At 35.4% G+C, this 22458-nt stretch overlaps 1 protein-coding gene across 7 annotated transcripts; it reads right to left on the reverse strand.

Annotated features, from left to right (window-relative positions):
• Positions 1-717: 717 nt before the first annotated feature.
• Positions 718-7733, reverse strand: LOC141606647 (ABC transporter G family member 22). Of its 7 annotated transcripts, none has more exons than XM_074425874.1 (12): positions 7557-7704; positions 6977-7385; positions 4612-4682; positions 4320-4423; positions 3669-3904; positions 3214-3369; positions 2931-3114; positions 2442-2750; positions 1930-2217; positions 1555-1839; positions 1351-1458; positions 718-1254 (listed from the first exon to the last, which is right to left on the reverse strand). In XM_074425874.1, the coding sequence occupies exons 4-12, from the start codon at positions 4359-4361 to the stop codon at positions 1042-1044; spliced, it is 1821 nt and encodes a 606-aa protein (XP_074281975.1). In that variant the 5' UTR covers positions 4362-4423; positions 4612-4682; positions 6977-7385; positions 7557-7704; the 3' UTR covers positions 718-1041. The 7 variants fall into 7 exon arrangements, with proteins under 7 accessions (XP_074281975.1, XP_074281988.1, XP_074281996.1 ...); XM_074425887.1 differs by having other exon boundaries at positions 4359-4423; positions 7557-7668; XM_074425895.1 differs by having other exon boundaries at positions 4359-4423; positions 6977-7404; positions 7557-7665.
• Positions 7734-22458: the final 14725 nt, after the last annotated feature.

Consider the following 22458-nt stretch of genomic DNA (forward strand, 5'->3'; position numbering starts at 1 on the left):
TGTCACAACGCGCACGGCAATTTTTGCGCTGAGCATACCTTCTTTCAAGTGACGAATGGTGACGGGAGTGCAGTTGAAGGCCGTAGCAGAGTTGTGATATTTTTTTTTTTTTTTTTTTTTTTTTGAAATTTATGAACAATGAACGATGGTGATAGATGGAATCGTCTGGGTGGAATGTGAATTTTATAGTGATTTAGGTAGTATGGTTGAACTGATTAGCAATATTTGGAGAGGATATTAATTGATTTCATTCGCTATCTTTTTTTTATTCCACTCACCCTCTTCCCTAACATATGGCAATCAGTTCTCAAATTTTATAATTTTAGTTTTATTTTGGGAGGATATTAATTGATTTCCCTAAATATCTTTTTTTGAAACCACGTTGCTTTGTTTGGGAAACCACGTTGACTTTGACTTATCAATCATCAATGGAAATTGCTTTGTTTGAGTTAAATTAGGAAACAAATATAAAAATATAGGATATAAAGATATGGAATATGGAATATCCCATTATCTCATCCAATCATATAATCATACAAAGATATGGATATAAATATATGGAATTTCCACAATAGTCACGTTGACGAAATTATTATCAGCCGGATTTTTTTTTAAAGGGATGCTCATAAACTGCCACGTAGGACAATGCTTGTAAATTATGATGTCACATGAGCGGATGTGGCTACTGCATTAGAGAAGTATAAGATATGATGATGATGATGCGAGAGTGAAGACTAGTAACATATATTACAGGAAAAATTAGAGAGGAAAAATTACAGAAGATAAGAGCGAGATTACAGGGGAAAAAAACATGTTGCATGCTCTGTCTGTTACAAAAGACAGCAAACCTATAGCATCTGTATGATGTATTTTTGGCTGGAAAAAGTGATAATAATTGGTGTAATCATGGGAACTGCGGGTTCATCAGCCTTTTTGGTAGCTTGGATTTCTGGGATAATTAATTCAATTTAGCGTAACATGGGTTTCCCAGAAAGGTGAGCTGAATACAAAACCTGTGTTGCTTATAATTTTATTGACAGATTAACCGAGTCGCATTGTGCGGAGGAATACATAGGCCAATAAACGATAGCCAAAGACCATGGCAATAAGAGCACCGATCTCCTCTAAACCGTTGTCAAATCTCATCCAACTGGTGGGTCGAATTTGGTGCTCATACTGAATTTTGAGAAGCAGCCTATAGGTATGGTAGTTAAAGGACATGTAGCGAATCCAAGATATGAATATTGGTACTTTCTGCATCCAAATAACAACGTACACCTGGTGGTTAGTGCCGGTAATTTGGTAATATCGGAGGAATGTTAGCAATTATAATTATTTGTGTGGAATTACCTGCACGAAGAAACCACCAGCTAACATGAAAGTCATTACTGTCACAGAACCTAGAGTTGTAGCCTTCTTAATGTCCATTAGTGAAGCCCCAATAGCTAGTCCAAGTCCCTGTCATCAACAACGTAACACCAGCTCATATATATATTCTATATTATTGAGTTCAAGTCGTGGTGTTGCAAAAAAGGGCTTGAAGGTTGGTCGTACCTGTGCAGCTACGATGCAGAGAAAAACCGTCAGCACTGTGCAGATGAAGGTTCCAGCATCAAGCCTCAAGCCAGCCATGAAGTAGACAACCAGCAGGAAGAGCAAAGGTAGGACGAGATCAAGGGGAAGGTCGCTAGTTGTCCTTGCAACGAAATACGCACTAAGCCTATACATGTCAGCTGCCCTTTCTTTCAGGAGCATGGCTCGCTCCTGTGGAAATGCAAATATTGCCGTGAATACCGGAAAGAAACCCCAGAACACCGCGATGAAGAAAAGCAGTCCCGCCTGCATGCAACAGTTGAAACACAACTTAGCTTCAGATGCATTAATGATTGAACCCTAAAGTCAAACAAGGACGACATAATAGCATTTTACCTGATCCTGTAGTCCCTTTGGAGTTCTGCTATCCGACTGCCACCAGAGTAGTCCTAGTATAACTGCAGTGACTAGAACCTGTGTTACCCTTAACCAGCTAAAATAATCATGCCTTCGCTCTTTGATTCCTCTTCGGAATAGAATGGAATATTGTTGCCACCAGCTTGCTCCCCATTCTCGCTTTACTGACGATATCTGTCTCTTGAATTCTTCGTCGATGGGTATGGGAGCCATGAGCTTCTTCTTTTCCTTCTTAGCAACTCGGGATTCATATGACTCCACAAGATACTGCATTGAATTTTAAACATTAGAACTTTTTGTCTCAATAAAACTCAGGAGCGTCTTGTTCTTTATTTTCTTTTGGAAAAGAAAAACAGGAACGAATCACCCTTGTGTTTGAAATGTGAGGATACAAGAAGTTTTCCGTCCCTCTGCGTCTAACTTTACATCTTATTGTGTTCAGTTAAGTATGATACGGAGTAGATCATATTTTCATAGATATGACGACTCACCTCATGGATTATTGCAGGAGATGGTTTGCCGTTGGTTGTTTGGTTTTCGGAGTTGCACATCTGCACTTTATCTTCAAGCTCTGAAGGAACGGTCACATCAGATATGTTCCCATTGGCAAGGTCTAACAGGAACTCTGCTGGGTTCATGGATATCATAGGTGAACATCCTATGGAGGAGAAATAGGTCATCACTTCTGATGCTTTCCCATAGTAAAGCAAGCTTCCTTTTCCGAGAAGGATCAACTTATCAAATTTGTGAAATAGTCTGCTAGATGGTTGATGGATCGTTGTTATCACCGTTTTCCCGGCCTGAAAGATGCCACTGACTAAATTAGATCTTCAAGTAAGTCAAGAATTGAGGCTAGAAAGAGTAATGTGACAAAATATACTCACACTTCCGCTCTCAACGAATATCTTGGTGAAGATTGTCTGTCTATACAAGACAAATGACAGTTGATATAGTTTTTAATGGTTTAAGGATGCAGTTACCTCAGCTATATCTTGCAACATCTGGATGGTCTTTAATGCAGTTGTGGAATCCAACCCCGAGGTAGGTTCATCGAGAAATAGCATTGAAGGGTTGATTATGATCTCATTACCTATACAAACCCTTTTCCTCTCACCACCTGATACCCCTCGCACAAAGGAACCTCCGATCATTGTGTCCTGACACCTGCAAATGTTTGCATACTGTTTAGCTCCTAAACTCATATAAAATGACCTTAATTAGGCTGGACCTGTGCGGATGTGCTTGAATTAGAAAGAGAGCTACCTTTCTAGCCCTAGCTCGCAAATGACATCTAGAGCTCGTAGTTCTTTTTGTTCCTTTGTCAAAGTTCTTGGCAGTCTCAGATAGGCAGCGTAAGTTAGTGTTTCTCTGACAGTGAGGTGAGGAAAAAGTACGTCATCCTGGGTGACGAACCCAATCCTGCAAGTTTAATAAGTTCTTATTAGTCATACACTCATGTGTTTAATCTGCTATCTAACAACATTACCCCAATGCCTCAAGGGCTCTTGTTAAATGTGCAGTAAGAGACTAGTTTCATATGACCTATAACTATTATATTTGCGTTGAGAGTTTTCTCCTCCAACTGCTAATACCAGATGTAGAGCAGTTTTATGAGCCATTTTTTCCCATCATGTTTCATTGCCAGGAAATAATCTCTTTAGCTCCTTTTAAATTAATTACCAGCTAGTATCATATTAAAATTTAAGCATTCTACTTACCGGCTTTTGAGGAATTTGGAGTATGGTTGGTCATTGTAAGTTACTGAACCACCCGGTGCAGGTTGAGTTACTCTACCTCCAAGAAGATTCAGCAGTGTTGTCTTTCCGCTCCCTGAAGGCCCCATTAAGGCTAGCACTTCTCCGGGGTTCACTGCTCCTGTGATTCCATGTAGTATATCTTTCTCCACTGATGTTGTCACCCCTTTCAGAATCACTTTATATGTTACATCTCTGAACTGCAAAATGTCAGGAAAATTAACTGATTGGTTTCCCGTTGTTTTGTTGATTGACATTAATTGAACATTTAAACATGAAGGAAGTCTCAGTACAGAAGCCGGCTAAGGGTTGATTTCATTTCGTCTCGCTCATACAAAAGTTTCAGATCATCCTTTCCTCTCAAAATGATCGACAACCTATTTTAGCCCTATTTTCAATGTTCACTAGTTTGCATGGCTAGCATTTTAGATCATAGATACATTAGATAGTTAGTTCATGTGTTTTCACGTTTGGCTTTAAGTCTACTTAAGAGTCTTCTGCTTTTCGTCTACTTTGGGTCAGGTCAATTAGAGTCGACTGTTCTAACGGTATATATGCATCTGTGTTTTCAAGTGTGTGATGTTTGTTGTGAAGGTGTAAACGTCTTGTACATACCATCATATAAAACGAGATCTGTACAAGACGGAACCTGACCATGTTACATCCAATTTCAGTAGGATTCCGATGATGTGTGTAGCTAATATCCGCCAACCCACAACCTGTTGAGATAGATAGGTAGTGAGTGACTCGATGTTGCCTTTTGGTGCAGAAATATGCTGGATGATCTACATCAGGGATGCTCTTTTTTTTTTTTTTTTTTTTTCCGCAGAATTTTAACAAACAGATGGTAAAAGAAATGGCCTGCAATGTAATCCAGAATTAGAGTCAGTATGTTGTTGGTACCTACCTTCAAATATATTGGCAATGTTGGTTCAGCTTCAATTCTTCTTTTACGCGTTCCTGCTTCAACATCCTCAGCTGCACCAATTGAACATAATTTATTCAATTTCATCCTGTTTTATTACAATACTCCGTACTTTAATCTATATATAATTATGGCATGGCCTTGCTTATTAGAGCATTTCCTTGCAGCTTTAGCACGCATTCAATCGTAGAATTTTGAAACGGGCATTTCAAAAACACATCCCTCTATTATTTTTTCGGTTTATTCTATAGAGAATAACAGTAAAGCACAATGTTTGACGACCACAACACGCTAAAGGACATGGATAAACAAACGGAGGGGCTTATAAGATTAGTAGCAAAACCATACTCAAATTGCAAATACATGGAAGGGATTTGTAAGACGTCCAACTTTTTCCAACATGTTGACAATGTCAAGTAGATGGAATGAAGTATGAAGGCAGACCAGACCTACTTAGAATTATTGGTCTAAAAGGGTCCCAAGAGATAAGACTATGCTTGAGACCATTTTGATTGTCACTACTACGGACTTTCCCCCGACTGCGACGTACTACCCAATAGGCAATATCTAAGTTTGTTACACAGTACTTGGAACGAGAGAGTATTAATTTTAAGCATACGGAGTAGTATAAATGTATAATGTAGTAACTAACTAATTGGCGATCAAATAAGTTAAAACTCTCGTCATTTTTTGTGTTTTTGGAGGGTGATTCTTAGAGTTTAGTTGAGTGGAGGAATATGTACTACATAGAGTACTAACAAAGTGAACGACGTAGGCCACTAAGAATCTAAGATATACTTTCTCCATTCAACTTCACTCTACCAATTTCATCTATGTACACCATTAACGAGTGAGTATACAATTTCAATTTTCTCTTGATACCTAAGTAAAAATATATTCATGTGGGATCTTGTTTGATTCGTTTTTACGAGTACATGAAAATTATCTAACTTTTATAATTTTTGCAAATACGTAGCTAACGATATTTAGCGCGTAAAACACGCGTTGACAAACCTGAAAAAATAAAGTGATAGAGTAGAGTTGAATAGAAGAAGTATATGTATAGGGACCCCGAAAGGTGACTAGTGAAGAATTTAATCACAAATTTGCTACTCCGTATAACATACTTCCCTATATACCTTTGTCCCTTGGGCAACTAGTCAGATTTGAGTCATGTAAAACTAATATATACCATATTGGTATAGCTTCAACTCCTGAATTTTAACACAGGGTTACTCCTTAATCTAAGTGATTGGCAGAGTTTCAACTCTAACACGATTGATATACGATTTGGCAGAGTTTCAACTCCTAAACTAATACGAGTGCACTTTTATTTTTTTTTTTATTTTTTTTTATTTTAAAAAACATAACATTGTGTATCAAGACATAATATATACAAGTATAGAACCGTAGAAATAAGGGTTGAAATAATTGAAATGAATGGTCCTCGCATGTTTAAGTAGATACATCAAAATTCCTGGCCAACAATATTGTATCTAACTAATTTGAAAGTTGTAGCAGGGAATTAAGCTCAGCCAGAAGTTTTTTCCCCCCTCTTCCCTAAATTAGATGAATGTGGGCCCACTCTATACTCACTCTATTCACATTAAAGCTCCACTAGTATGGCTGTGTTTTTTGGTATTTCATGCATTTTCATCACCTACGGAGTAGTAATATATACAGTACATGTACATTTATTCTCTAATACACACATTTATCCTCGCGTGTATCAAATTCTCAAAGATTTTGTTAAATTTTGATGACATTTGATACAGGCGGGTTTATTTCGATATATGCAACTTGTATTTACAACGTCTTCATGATCAAGTAATGTTGAGCTTAAATTAGACACTGTGAATGCCTTAATAATTAGGACTGTTTTTGTAGGTCATTTTTAGTACGTTTGATATAATCAAGAAAAAAATCGTTTTTGCAACTAACAAATGTTTGGACCAAAGTCGTACAACCTATTTTAATTGAGATGATGAATGTATTTTGAAAACTATAAAATGTGAATAAGCAAAAACACCCACACCATTATTGTGGGTTAAAAATGATTTATTTTTAGTAAGCAAATCAAAGCATTTTGGACACGTCTCTATTTTGCTTTTCATCAAGTGAAACTTAATGATTAAAAGTCTTAAACAAAAAGTGTTGGTTTCATTACCTACCTTTAGCATAAAGTAGTTATCTAAGTTTTAATTAACTTATCTAACCTTGTAACCATCCCACCATTATCAATTATCCAAATTAAAATGAAAACCATACTAAAATGGCATACCCACATTTGAAAAGACTGATTAACTGAAATAAAAAATAATAATAATGTTTAAGAAAAACAACTTACGGATATCATCATCACTGAAGGGCTTAGAGTCAGCAATGTCCTCAGGAGGCATATTGAAGCCAGTGAAGGAGAAGGAGAGGCCCAAACTGGCACTAGAGGCTCGGCTAAGCGCAGCGCCACCACTCACTTCATCAAAGTCAAGCTTCAGCTGGGCACTCCTTGTCTTTCTTATGTGATTGTTGTAGTTTTGCCTATGGCTACTGCTCCGCCCCGGTGACATCCTTCTGCTTGACTTTCGAGACAGCGTAGCACTTCCTTCTGAAGCGAGGGTCGTCTCGCCCTCATTTTCTCCTGTTGACGGGGAGGATTTCATGGCCGCCATCGCCGCTGCCATGCTCTCCATTAGCTGGTCGGATTTTGTCCTCGCTATGGATAGGGTGGAGTTCACTTTTTCCATCATTGCTGCTCACTGTTTTAAAGCCAAAAGCCTTTATTATAAAGGTTTTCAAAGTTATTACCACTGTTGCTACTTAAATATTTGACACTACTACAAATATCTTAAGTCAAAATTTAAATCGATATTTAAATTTAAACAGTGGCGAATTCAAAAAATTTGAGAAGGTGAAGATCGAGGCCATACCTGTAAGAACTAGAAACTTGGAGGTTGAAGAGATTAAAGAGTAGAAGAGATGAGGTGGGGGGTTAAGTGTTTTTTTGAGAGGGAAATACATCAACTAACAAACTGTCACACCTTTTTCTGGTGCACCTCTCCTCCCTTTTAAAGGTGCATTAAAGTTTTGAGTGACCACTTCCTTTTACTAAAACACCCTCAATCTTTTTGAGCAACTATACATTTTCCAAGTTGTGACTTGTGCCACTTTCATTGACACGTCATGTAATCAACAACCGTTGTCCATTCAAATTAAATCTTAGGTTAGGTTTTGTAATACTCCCTCCTATTACGAATAAGTGTCTTATTTGGACAATGACACGGAAATTAAGGAATATAGTTAAAATAATAAAAATTATTGTATAGGGGTAAGAATATATGAGTTAAATAATGAAAAGTATTGAATATGATGGGTTATGGGTGGTTGAGGTGGTAAATAAAGAAAAGAGCTAAGGGTAGGAAAGTAAAAAACCATGTCCAAATATGACAAATGGGACAGTTATGTGAATAGACGGAAATGACAATTGGGACAGTTATTTAGAATAGGAGGGAGTACATATTTTAGGAGGTGAGGCGAGACACCTCGCGAATAGTTTGAGTTTGAGTCGATTAAAGCTCCGTTAAAGTCAGTTCGAGTTAGGGCTCGACTTGAGAACTTAACGAGTTAAATCGAGCTAAAGTTTGCTCGACTCAAGAACTTTATGAGTGGCAGAAACTTGTGTGATTAGATAATATCTTCCTCTTATTTAAAAGAATATTTTTTCATGATTCTATCTTTGTATCACCATATCATAATGAGAACATTTGATATAGTGATACAAAGATAGAATCATGATAAAATATTTCTAATATATAACATTTTAATTTGCCAAAAATTTAATCGTATAACATTTTATTCCTGTTGAAAATATCGAAAAAAAATAAACGACAATTAACAATTGTATATAGGTTTGAATTTGTTTTTTGTGAAACTGATTTCCTCCTGCAATGGCACGGAAATTAAAGAAGTAATAAATAACAGTCCTATGATCAATAAAAGCAACCAAATAAACAAAAAAAAAGTAGAACTGTTATGTAATGTAAAGAAGTAAGTGTATAATAATAGAGAAGTGTGTATATCTTATTAGCATATATGAGGTATATATACAAATATACAAGGAAGAGTTATACAATGAAAATGTAAAGATACATTCTAGAATAATCCTATAGTAATTGACATTCATTAGAACATGACTTATGGACATTCACCATAATTCTCATAATACTCCCCATTGGATGTCCATTTTCGAAAATACATTGGTGAAGTTGCCTCATTAAAACATTACTAGAAAACCTTATGGAAAAAACACTAGAAAGGAAAAGAGTAACATATCCTCCAAACACGCATAACAAGATGCCTCGTTAAAACCTTTCTATGGAAAACTCAATAGGATAAAACCATGGATAAGGAAAAAGAGTATATCGCGTGTCTACTCCCCCTGATGATTACATAACTTTGAATAACGTGAAAACCATCTTTTGACGTAACTTTTCGATCGTTGAAAAACAATCCACGTTGATGATAAACTTGATATCTTCAGTCAATATAAATCCTCGGTAACTTCAATATAATATTTTTTTGGAACTCGCAATTTGTATATTGTCATTCATGATGACTTTTGAGTCTTCATCTCAAATCTTATAGTCACACTTGTAATAAAAAAATCTTCTCAATGAATGACATAATATTATATATCTATAACTATTGTCATTTCAACAATCGTGATGATTATAACTATAGTGTATTAACGTGCCAACAATGCTACCTCATTAAAAACTATGCTAGGAAAAACCCATTGGGATAAAAACCTATTCGAGGGGGGAAAAAGAGTGTAGCTATCATTCCTGAATTCATTCTCTTCAAGAGAACCAATCCAATTATTAACAATTCATTTCAAAATAATTGATCTTTCTTGCCAAATCATCTTATTATATGGATTGACTTTATTATTATAGACTTTCACTATATTTTTTCAACTATTATACTCCTGGACCATAAGTATTTTCACATATTTGACACGAAATTCTTTCATATATGAATCTCATATATTCAAACTTCAGGCTGAGACAATAATACTTCAAGCAAACTCTTAAAGAGTTTGAATATTCCATTATGGAAATAATATCGATAATATTTCAACCGTATCGTAGAGGTCTATAAATTAATTTCATCATGAGATTTCCAAAAACTCAAGTTGATCAACTTTTATCAAATAATGATCATTCATAAGAGGCTCCTTCAAGGAGTTTATCCTCATAGAAGTAAAATATATTTCTCATATATAATTTACCAATTTAAAACAAAATCAGTAAACATGTGAATGCATATGAAATGAGAAATTTTTTTAAATAACATATTCTAAAACAATGCAATAATAATAATAATAATAATATTGTAAATATTCAAACTAAGACACAATGATAAAGTTACTATCTATATGCACATGATGATGACTCAAAATGCAAACTGTACAGTTTTCTTTCCCATATTCATAATTTTGATTGACTTCATGTCAATGGATGGACTTTCGGTCCATGAGCTCCTTTATAATCATATATTATATGTCGACAATCAAAATGGACTTATCTACAAGATCCCCATTACGAGTCCATGAAATATCGCGCGCAAACCTATATCGGTTCCATAAATATATCGATATAATTTTTATCTTCTTTTGATAATATCTGTATTGTTCAATGATATCTGAATTTGAATATATATGTGGTACCATTATATTCATCTAGGCCATCTATTATTATTCAGATATTTGTGTCACTTCAGATACACTCCAAAAATAGCAATCTATTTCACACCAACTGCTTCATCTTACTATTTATCATCTATTTCATTTTCATAGTGGAACCGTCAATTCATCTTGACTTTTATTGGATTACACTTCAGGTGTACATGTATCAATCTGGTAAAAACAAAAATTTGTTATATCAAATTCAAAACTTCTACTCAATGAATTCAATGTATAACATTATCTGAACTTCCGGTTCAGTAAGGGATCATTCCATATTCGTTTTTACCAACTTTTAACTCATTTTTCTCCCCCTAAGGTGGTAAAAACTATAACCAATATATAGTCCACAATTTATAAAAACCACCTTAACATCAATTTCTCATATCATCGATGAGATTTTAAATGTGCATTTTTGTACAATATAATATATTTCGGGGAGTAACATATATTGCAGTTGGGTTTTATATGTGCTAAATCACAATGCCCAATTCACAAGATCAACGATTGCATATAATAATCAAAATGTAATTTTTAATCACATAAACTACTCAGAAAAATCAGTACGTAGCTATAAAGCCACTCAACATAGTGTCAATCCATACAAGAATATTTAAGTTTCTTATTCAACTCCGAGTAGTGTTTAGATCTCCAATATCATATATATTCAATCTCAGTGTAGTGTCTTGCCGTTAATAAAATTTTTACACGAGAGAATTTCAGCACTTATCTTTTTTATATATAAACTTCAAGTGTATAACAACGGGTATTATATGAACCCGGATGACCTCAATTGTCACATCTAACCATTTCATGTCATCTCTCTTAATTTGCCTACAATACATGACAATCTTTCATAAACATTAGTCGTGTTTTTAACACTTCACTTGTCACACGCCACATTTTTTTTTTTTGAAAAAACACGCCACATTTTTAGTTGACTATATTTCTCACGCTAATCATCAAGTTAACAATATCCATATCTTATAAACTCAAATTAAAATTTTTCTATCCTGCCAAATAAATGATGTGACATAGGACACGACTGGTGTCTCATATATGTTGGCAAGACTCATCAAGATTCCTCCGGGGAACATGACTATATTAGTCTTTGAGTATTTTTGTTATATATAATTCTATCATACTATCAAGAATTATAATCATATAAATTATGACATACACATTCATATCACTCGTTTTAATGTGCTATATAGCATGATAATACATATTAATTGATTAGAATTCAACTTACGAATCAATTATTATTCCTTTCAGGGTGACAAATATTCAACAGTACAACTTTTTCAAATCAGTTGTACTATCCGACAATTTAATTTACAACATATCATAAGTTGATCAAATTATCACTTTTATTTCAAGAGCGAAGTAAATGTCCACTTCTGATGGGAATACCAGTACTTTAAAATAAACACATAACTCATGAAAATATATACCCTCATACTTGGTATATTTTTCAAATCTACAATGTGCTTTGATATTCACTTAAGGGAACAAATGCTCATTAATCAAAATTCTTATGTAATGTCATATTCACTACAGGGAATAATAATTGTTAATCAATAGAACAAGGCTCACGATTATAATATCTCTTTACTTTGTTGAGTCACATGTGGAACGAGAGTTCACGGATACAGTTTTAAGCCATTTACACGATAATGTGTCTATAAGACTACATTATTTTTACGAAAGATAAAATAATTTCATTCTCAAAACATATACGTACCATTTGCTACGGGGAATGGTCTTTGAATTGATTTGGTATGATTCACAATTTGTAAGAGTATCTCATATTTTGCAAATAATGTATAATCGCGAGTTCATTTTTAATATTGATGCTCAAAATAATATTCACTATACGAAAAGTGAAAATATATACACTGTCAACTACAGCCGTAGTTTTCATTGTCATAATTATTGTTGATACTCACTGTGAACTTCTGGCCACAGTTTTAATATTTGTAACCATTATGAATTTAAGGTCATAATACAGTATATGCATGTAAACAATATGAACTTCTGGTCACCATTATGGTATTGTATCCATTTTTTTAGACACTTTGAACTTCAGTCATAGTTTCATAATTTGTGAACACTATGAACTTCCAGTTTTAGTTTAAGTATTCCTAAATACTAGGAGCCTTAGGTCGTAGTATGAATATCAACCAAATCGTATATCATTTTTCTTACTCATATCGAATTTTTAGCATATACGCATCTCACATGTTTTTTCATGAGATATTTACTTACACGAGATATTTTCTTTCAAAAACGAATTTGACTCAAGTAAGATCATATTATACATTGGGCTCAAATAAGGTCTCTTTACTTGGCTCACCAAAAATCACATTATTAGGCTTCACATTTCGCCGTGTTCTCGATCTTTGCTACAAGTATATTCTTTATGAGATGTCACACTCGCTCCAAAGAAATGATCAAATTTCATATTTCATCATATTGTTCAACTTCAGATGAGCAAAAATCAATTCATAAATAAATTTGACTAAATAAAGACCTCTTTATTCATTTGAAACTCAAATGCGGTTCATAAAATCACAGCTTTGAACTTCTGACAACTAGCATTTACATGTGGACTTCTGGCCACTTGAGCAACTCTAATGGCAAGCTACGAGGTCTTGTAGCTTGCCTTGCCACATCGTTTTTTTAAGCAACACGGCTTTTAAGCTACAACGTCCTCCAATGGTAAACTACAACAAATCAGGCTTAAAGGGCCCACATAACAAATAAATATCATAATTTAATTTAATTTAATTTTTTCTTAATTATTAATTTATTCCAAGCATATAGCTTGACAAAGCTACGCCTGCTTACAAGCAGGGACGTATTTCAATCCTCCAATGGCGAGCATACCGCTTGAATATTTAAAATAATTGTAAGCAGGCCCCTAAATGCAACCATTGGAGTTGCTCTAACACTTAAACAATATGATTATATTGTATTGATAAGACGGTGTAAAATTATTATACACCTTTAAGACTTTAAGCTTCTTTTGGAACTTCAGGCCCAAAATTATATGATATACCCTCTTTGAAAACTTGTTGAGCACCCATCTAAATCTCCTAAAATTAGAAAAATTACCATACAATGTTATTAATTATCCATATAGTGCATATGGGTACCACAATTAGTAAAATATAAATAGAAAATCATGATTAAACAATTAAGAAAATTGAATGTTAACTATTAAGTAATAACCAAAAACAATGGCCAAAGATTACATGATTTGATAACAAATCAACAGCAAGGAAGCCAATAGCTAAACACTGGCAATTAAATAAAATCATTGACTCAACAAAAATCATAGATTTAAAAACAAGACATGAAATTGAGCAATACACGCAATCAAACAACATGTAATCAAGAAATATTTGCATGCAATTGACCAGATCTAGAATTTTATATCATGTTGCCATTAATTTAATCATAATAGTCGCCCATCATCATTATCCTTTTAAAGAATTAAACAAATTACTGAAATGTAGAAGCAATACAACTTCGATGAATATATATATACCATTAGTAATAAATTGTTATGCATAGTCCACATCATACGTAAAAAAAAATATAGAAATATAAATTACACCGACTTACACACACTAAAAATAGAGAAATCAGATATGCGTGGGATGGTTGACCAAAATTTTATGAGCTAAGAAAATTGGGCAAAAACTTAGCATAATACATGACGTAACATGGTAAGCCAAGACAAAATCCATAAACCGTTGATAAATGTAAGCAAGAATATGTGCACACTGATTAATCATATTCAATTCATATTGTACAAAAATAAATTATTCAATCAATAGTAATTGTCAGAGCAAATTTGACATGCAGTGACATAAAATGCAACTTACGTGCACATCAAATCGAAGTAGTAGCGAACTCGACAAATAACAAAATACCGTAATTGACAAAAAGTGGTAAACATAGCTATACCCTACTTGGGAACAAAATTGGGAAATTTGATAATTTCATAATAAAGACCGGAGCTTTAACTTATATATGAACAATTCATTATGCGCAACATCATCCTTTGAAAAACAGCAAACTAATCTTGTGTTGAATGGTTTTAGTGGGCAAAACATGATTATTAAGCAATAGATTGGTAAAGCATATAACTTGACCATCATTAAATTAATTAAATTCGTAAAATTAAGCACTTAGTCATACACCTACTATGATCACATCACAATTTACGAAACGTATCTCTATCAGTCATGGTATTGTTGGAGCTTGTGTCCTTCACAAATTAGTGTGATAACATTTGTAAATCTCTTACAGGTTCACAAGGGTATACTTCGTATTTTAATCAGTTGATTAACGATTACCTAATAACGGTTGGCTTGCTAGAAAGTTTGACGTTATTATCATACGATGCGGTGATCATCAACCTGGTCCCTAAAGGTCACACCTATAGTATGTGTTTGAGAGATGTGGTTATAGAAATATAATCACATTGATGCCTTATATGACTAAACAGTTAGTCAATGTGTTGATGAGATAATTATTTAATGAAGATTAAATAATATTAGTTGAGACGAATTAACTGTCAATTCGTAAATTGAATATAATAAGTTATATTTAATTAAATGTATGTAATGTTAGCTTGGACGAATTAATCTGTTAATTCGTAATTAAATGTAATCGGTTATATTTAATATCAACAAGATAAATGTGTCATAGTGGTAATAGTGAAGGTACTTAAACCAAGAGGTCATGGATTCGATCCTCACTAGATGACAATTTATATTTAACACATTTTTACATTTTTGGAAACCGAAAATAAGGAATTAAAACTCCTTATTATTTCGGTAATTGGGCCGGAAATTAGAGGATGAAAAATCCACCCTAATCCACCCTAATACACGGTTTAAGAAGGGGAGATGGGTGAGTTCATTCTAACCTAATTTTTGCCCTAACTCAACCTTGCCTCCTCTCATCAGAAAAACACAAAAAACCTAAAATTATTTAGTTAATTTTTGGATCGATTCTAGCATAATCAAAGGGCATTTCTCATATCGTCTTGGGTGCAACTGATAGGCGAATATCAACTTTGATATTGTTCTTAGGCCGTTTTTGCTAGGACCGAAGGTTATTTCTTAATCCTTTATGTTTTTGTTTATGCAATTTAATTTTATGACTAGTATTCATCACTTTATGATTTGTTATAATTCTTAAATTAAAGGGATGTATACAGATAAATCCCACAAGTGGTATCAGAGTCAAGGCCACGAATTTTAATTTTGATGATTTTCATAAAATTGGATGCAAACAATTTTTAGGGTTTCGAAAAAGAAAAAAAAAAGGGGCACGACTGAAAAAATTTTATGCCGATTGAAATTTTTTTTTGAGCAGCCGGTTTTTTGTTCCTTTTCTTGATGATATTTCCATTTTATTTTTCATATTGTTGTTTTAATCAGTTAGAATGATTATATGAAAAATTGGTAGATGTTTCGATTTAATGCAGATTAAGTTAGAATGTAAATGGGAATTGTCATGTTGATGATATAAAAATTTGTTTTTGCTATATAGTTTTTGGCATATACGGTTAATCGTGTTCCATTAATTCATATGCTAATATTGTTAATAGCAACCATAAACGATTTTTGTTCATCGATAATCATGTTTTTGATATTTAGGGCTTAATGCCTATTTAAAAATTTTGACGGCTGTTTTAATTTTTTTTTGCCGTGAAAAAATTTTTTCTCCAGTTTCTGGTACTGTTCACGTGTTGGGCAGAACATAAAAAAAAAAAATTCTGTTTTTTTTTATTCGGTTTTTGCTGAAAAACCGAGAAAAGATTAGGGGCTGATTCGTTTTTTTTTTTGAGGAATTACCGTAAGAAAAGAGAAAAAAAAAATTGGTTTCTGTTTTTTTCCGGCCGAACTGAAATAAAAAAAAAAAATTTTGTTTCTCTGTTTTTTTTGCCGAGACATTAAAAGAAATAAAGGATTTTGTTTTTTTTGTTTGTTTTGGCCAATTAGTTATTGTGAAACGGTTCACAATTTAAAGATACCTACTTATTTTAAAGCAATTTAAAATTTTGATGGATTAAATTCATATTGCAAGTTTAATATGAATTAAGATTAAATTTAATGTGATTAATTGCGGAATTGTCACTTAATTTGATCAATTAAATAGGTGGTTTGGATAAATTAATCAACATAATTAAGGAATTGTGTCATGTATGTTTAATTTATTTTTAGTTGATGCATTTTATTTTTTTTGAATGTATCGTTGAATGAATTTATTTACGTATTTTTTTTTTTGCAATCGGTTGTAATTTGTAATACTTAGTGTGACCTTAGTTAATTATGTTTTCGTAATGAAGGAAACATAATTTTTATGTAATTATGAGATCTCGAATCTCCTTTATTTTTCCTTTAGTTTTGGGTTTTGAAATTAGAATGTAATAAATAGGTTTATTATGTAAATTTTATTTATTGTATTTTTCAAAAGAAGACTAAAGATGGAGATTGGAGCTCACTCCCGCTACATGGATCAAGATGGCACATCAAGACAAGCTTCGCGGGTCCAAGGATGGATTCCAAACTTGTATTTAATGTTCATTTTGATAGGATAGGCCACACTAGGACTTTTATTGTTTTACGTTTTCATTCATATTGCTTTTCATTCACATGATAGTTTATGCATCATATTCCGCCTAAAACCAAACCACCTACTACTAAAATGCATGAAAATTGACACATATAGGTTGTATGTTAGTTTTCATAGACATACAGATGTCACATGTTTATTAAGCCATCATCTTAGTTTAATCATTCACGCATGCTAGATATTAGTTAACTTAAAATGAATTAAAATAAAGTTGATGGGATCTTCCTCTAAAACGGAAATTGAGATTAGTCTTTATAAGGGTAAACAACTATGAATCCCTTCTTCGTCGGTAGGCATAATATGACCCCTTTTACGTTGGGTAAGTAGTTGTGTTGACTTAGTTTACCTCAACATCATAGTCCGAAGAGTTTCTCGTGATTATGATGGACTAAAGATAGAATTTACAGAAATTTATCGACCAAGAATTCTAATGGTAGAATTAGCTAAAAGGTTAGCTTATCAATTTACAGAGAATTGAGTCTTGGGATCATTTATATAATTCTTGAGGGAGGTCAATTGTATAAATGTTTTGAGTCTTCGCGTTATGACAGTAGTTCATTAGACTTAAAAATATAAACGATGCCCATGCTTATTATTTTTATTCTTCTTCTCGCAGTGTAGAACACGTTTATTTTAATAATACTGTTACAACAAAATGTCTGGAAATAACGCAATCCAAATGCCTAGTGCCACACTTGGACGCGAGTCCTGGCTGAAAATATTCATGGACCAAATGAATCAGTTCACACGTCTGAAAAACGACGGGTCCGACTTTGCGGACTGGGAGGCGGCACTACGGAATGCTGCCATTGCTGACGGTAAGGTCAGGTACTTCACTGAGCCAATACCGGTAAACCCAGGCCCCAATGCAGGAGCCAACGAGTCACTCGCTTATAGTGACTTCGTTATGGAAGCGGGTGCGATAAAGAACGTACTCATCTTTGCAATGGAAACCAATTTGTAGAGACGCTTCATTGCTCAGGGTGCAAACAAGATTTTCACCACGCTCACTAACGAGTTCTCAAAGGCATCGAGAATCGTTACTTATGAGCATACCTGTCGCTTCTTTGATGCGAAACTCCAGAAGGGCCAACTGGTTAGCCCACACATTCTTCACATGATTGAGAATGTCGAGAAGCTGGAGGCACTTGATTGTAAAATAAGTGAGAGTATTGTCATAGACCGAATGCTTCATTCTCTTCACGATGGTTTTGCCCTTTTCAGGGCGAACTACTACATGAATGACTTGAAAAAGAGTCCTCATGAGCTACACTCCCTTCTCGTACAGACCGAGAAGGATATGAAATTGAGTGGGAGCATGAAGCAGGATGTTCTCACGATTTACAACAAGGGTAAAGGTAAGGGCAAGGCTCATGGCGACCTAGCTGTAGGTAAGCCAAAGTTTAAGAAGCCAGGAAACGGTAAGAGTGCGCCTGGTGAGACTAGTGGCTCACAGGGCAAGGCAAAGAGCAAGGGCGGTGACATTGAGTGCCACCATTGTCACAAGACTGGACATTGGAGGAGGAACTGTCCCGTCTACCGTGAGGACATCAAAGCAGGCCGCGTCGTTCCTGTTGGTATGTCATCTTATATTCATATGATTGAGATTAACCATGCAAGTTTCGGAACTTGGGTACTTGATACTGGTTGTGGTTCTCATCTGTGTAATCATTTGCAGGGCCTAAAGAACATCATACCTCTCGAAAAAGGTGATGTGGACTGCGAGTCGGGAATGGAGCACGAGTTGTTCTTTGTCTCGAAGGGAACATATGTAATCCAACTCCCTAGTGGTTTTGAGTTATTTTTAAATAACTGTTACTATGTACCCAATTTGTCTAAGAACATTATTTCTGTTTCCGTACTTGCTAAAGACGGTTTTGCATTTTCAATAAAGGATAATAGCTGTATTTTCTCTTTCAATGAAATGATTTATGGCAAAGCAGTTTCCATGAATGGAATTTACATCTTAGACCAAACCACGGAAGTATTACACGTGAATAATAAGAAAATAAAGGTTGGTGACAAAGATCAAACCTATCTATGACATTGTCGAATGGGACACATAAATGAGAAACGCGTGAAGAAACTCGTCGATAATGGGACTATTCCCGCATTCGATTTTTCTACATATGGCACGTGTGAATCATGTCTCATTGGCAAGATGACTCGAATTTCCTTCAAAGGTGTTGGAATGCGCGCTAGTGACCTATTAGGACTCATACATACTGATGTTTGTGGACCTATGTCAATTACCGCTAGAGATGGCTATAGATATTTTATCACTTTCACGGACGATTTGAGTAGATACGGATATGTCTACTTAATGAAGCATAAAAGTGAATCCTTTGAGAAATTCAAGGAATACCAGAACAGGGTTGAGAACCAACTGGGTAGAAAGGTTAAAGCACTCCGTTCAAATCGGGGTGGCGAATATCTTTCAAATGAGTTTGATCAACACCTTAAAGACTGTGGAATCGTTCTACAGTTAACTCCACCTGGAACACCTCAATTAAATGGTGTGTCCGAACGGAGAAATCGAACCTTACTTGATATGGTTCGATCCATGATGAGTCACACGGTAGTGCCTGATTCATTATGGGGTTTTGCTCTTTGTCACCGCTCTTATACTTAGCCGAAGTCCGACTAAAGTCACGACAAGACTCCATATGAAATGTGGAAGGGAACGGTCCCTAACTTGTCCTTTATTCGGGTTTGGGGCTGCGAGGCTTATGTCAAGTGGAGACACGAGGATAAGCTCGGCCCGCGATTGGTCAAGACATACTTTATAGGTTATCCAAAAGGAACATTTGGTCATTACTTCTATTCGCCTACCGAACATCGAGTTTTTGTTGCGGCTAGTGCGACGTTCTTAGAGAAAGAATTTCTCGAGAACAAGACGAGTAATAGAACCTTCGAGCTGTCGGAGATTCCAGAACCCACAACCGAGGAACAGATGGAGGAAGTTGTTCCTCCGACTGATGATACGGTTAATATTCCTGAGGAACCTAGGAGGTCGGGTAGAGTCTCTCATCCTCCGGACAGATATATTGGTATGGTCGAGGAGAATGACGTTTTACTCCTAGAGAGTAATGAACCCGCTACCTATAAAGGTGCTATGGCCTGTTCCGACTCAAAGCTATGGCTCGAAGCCATGCAATCTGAGATGGACTCCATGTATGAGAATGACGTATGGGATCTAGTTGATTTACCTAATAAGGTAAAACCTCTATAGTGCAAATGGCTTTACAAAATAAAGCGTTCTGTAGACGCGTAACCAGATACCTATAAGGCACAACTAGTGGCAAAAGGTTTTACTCAAGTGCATGGATTGCATTATGATGAGATTTTTGCACCTGTAGTCATGCTACGTTCCATTCGGATAATCTTAGCGATTGCCGCTTTTCATGATTATGAAATTTGGCAAATGGATGTGAAAACCGCCTTCTTAAACGGTCATTTGGAGGAAGAGTTGTACATGGTGCAACCCGAAGGTTTCATAGATCCTGAACATCCTAAGAAAGTATGCAAGCTTAAGCGTTCCATTTATGGACTTAAGCAAGCTTCTCGGAGTTGGAATCATCGTTTCGACCAGGTGATAAAAGAGTATGGTTTCACTCGATCGGTCGAAGAACCATGCTTATATATCAAGTCGAGTGGGAGCAAGATTGTATTATTGATATTGTATGTCGATGACATACTCCTGATTGGGAATGACATTCCTCTCCTATCTTCGGTTAAAGAATGGTTGAAGAACCATTTCCAGATGAAAGATCTGGGTGAGGCACAACGCATTTTGGGAATCCGTATCTACCGAGATAGATCACGACGGACGTTATCACTTAGTCAGGAGTCTTATTTAGATAAGATTCTTGAGAAGTTCAGCATGACCAACTCCAAGAAGGGGAACCTTCCAATGATGTCTGGGATGCAGTTGAGCAAGTCTCAGTCACCCACGACGCCTGAAGGGGTTGAGCGCATGAGTCGTGTTCCTTATGCATCAGCTATAGGATCAATCATGTATGCCATGATATGCACACGTCCAGACGTGGCATATGCATTGAGTATGACGAGTCGGTACCAAAAGAATCCAGGTGAAACACACTGGATAGCTGTTAAAAATATCCTCAAGTACCTACGGAGGACTAAGGATAGGGTATTGACTTATGGAGGCGATACTAAGCTATGCGCAATCGGTTACGCAGATGCTAGCTTCCAAACGGATCGAGATGATTCAAAATCTCAGTCCGGGTTCGTCTTCACTCTTGATGGTGCTGCGGCCAGCTGGAAGAGTTCCAAACAGAGTGTTGTAGCAGATTCTACCACTGAATCAGTACTATCTTTCGCTTCGAAGCGCTAAGGAAGCGATATGGATGCGTCAATTCTTACAAGGACTTACGATAGTTCCTAGTTCGAATGACCCGATCACCATTTATTGTGACAATAGAGGTGCCATCTTCCAGGCTAAGGAGCCAAATTCTAGCAACAAATCTAGACATGTACATCGGAAAGCTTACCTGATCCGTGATTACGTGGAGCAAGAAGAGATAGTGATTGACAAGATTGCGACGGATGATAACATCGCAGACCCTCTCACTAAACCGTTGAATTTTGATAAGCATGAAGGGCACGTTATTTCCATGGGAATTAAACGTGTTCCTGAGTTGTAGTAGTTGATTATGGATTTGATACATTATCTTTTTCATATACTATTTATAACTTCATCGTTTTATTATAATATTTTGTTTTTCATGTGGATTGTACTGACAACTTTGAACGCCACAAACTGAACTGAATTACATTATATTTGTTTGGTCCGTAATCGCCTATGTGAGCTGATAACTCCGGCTATTATATTGTGCAGTCGATTGATGGTGGGTTCAACGAGCCATAAGTCTAACTGTTGACTGATCGATCACAAATGCGAGATTATAATGATACCTCGTAGGATAATTTTTTTGTGACAACGTAATGGAGTCCTAAATGTTTAAAAACATTCGGTGCCAGGTCGTGGATAGGACATCCATTGTGTTCCTATAGTCGATTCTTTTGACTATCGACTGTCTCTTGAGATTAAGGCAGTTTTTGGGTGACTTTGGTTTCTTTCTCACGGTCTGCCGTAACTGGAGGCTAAGTAGATTTTTTCTGGGTCATTTCATACTGTGCTTACATCTGCAGGATTCGAGTTGAGAAAAATATCCAACCTTTATCAGGTATAGTTATTTCTCAGGGCCACTCGAGGTTTAGTAACTGAAATGCATGGCCATGCTCGAATGATGATTCGTTTATCAGTTAAGTTACTCTCTAGTCGGGGAAACGACTCTTGATAATGATCGCTTGTAAAATACGACCTTTGTGAATGCGGATTTGCAAATTGTTTTACATTGAGTGGGAGAAATTTTAGGATATGAGAATCGGTTATCGCACATACACTT

This window comes from Silene latifolia, chromosome 1, assembly GCF_048544455.1.
Source record: "Silene latifolia isolate original U9 population chromosome 1, ASM4854445v1, whole genome shotgun sequence".
Classification (NCBI taxonomy): Eukaryota; Viridiplantae; Streptophyta; class Magnoliopsida; order Caryophyllales; family Caryophyllaceae; genus Silene; species Silene latifolia.

Bases quoted from the DNA above. Each gene is read 5' to 3' on its own strand.
- LOC141606647 (XM_074425866.1), bottom strand. From the start codon at position 7,376: ATGATGGAAAAAGTGAACTCCACCCTATCCATAGCGAGGACAAAATCC. The intron at 1,840-1,929 runs GTAAAATGCTAT...TGTTGCATGCAG, and splicing joins CAAAGGGACTACAGGATCAG to GCGGGACTGCTTTTCTTCAT. The intron at 1,459-1,554 runs GTACGACCAACC...TGTTGATGACAG, and splicing joins TCTGCATCGTAGCTGCACAG to GGACTTGGACTAGCTATTGG.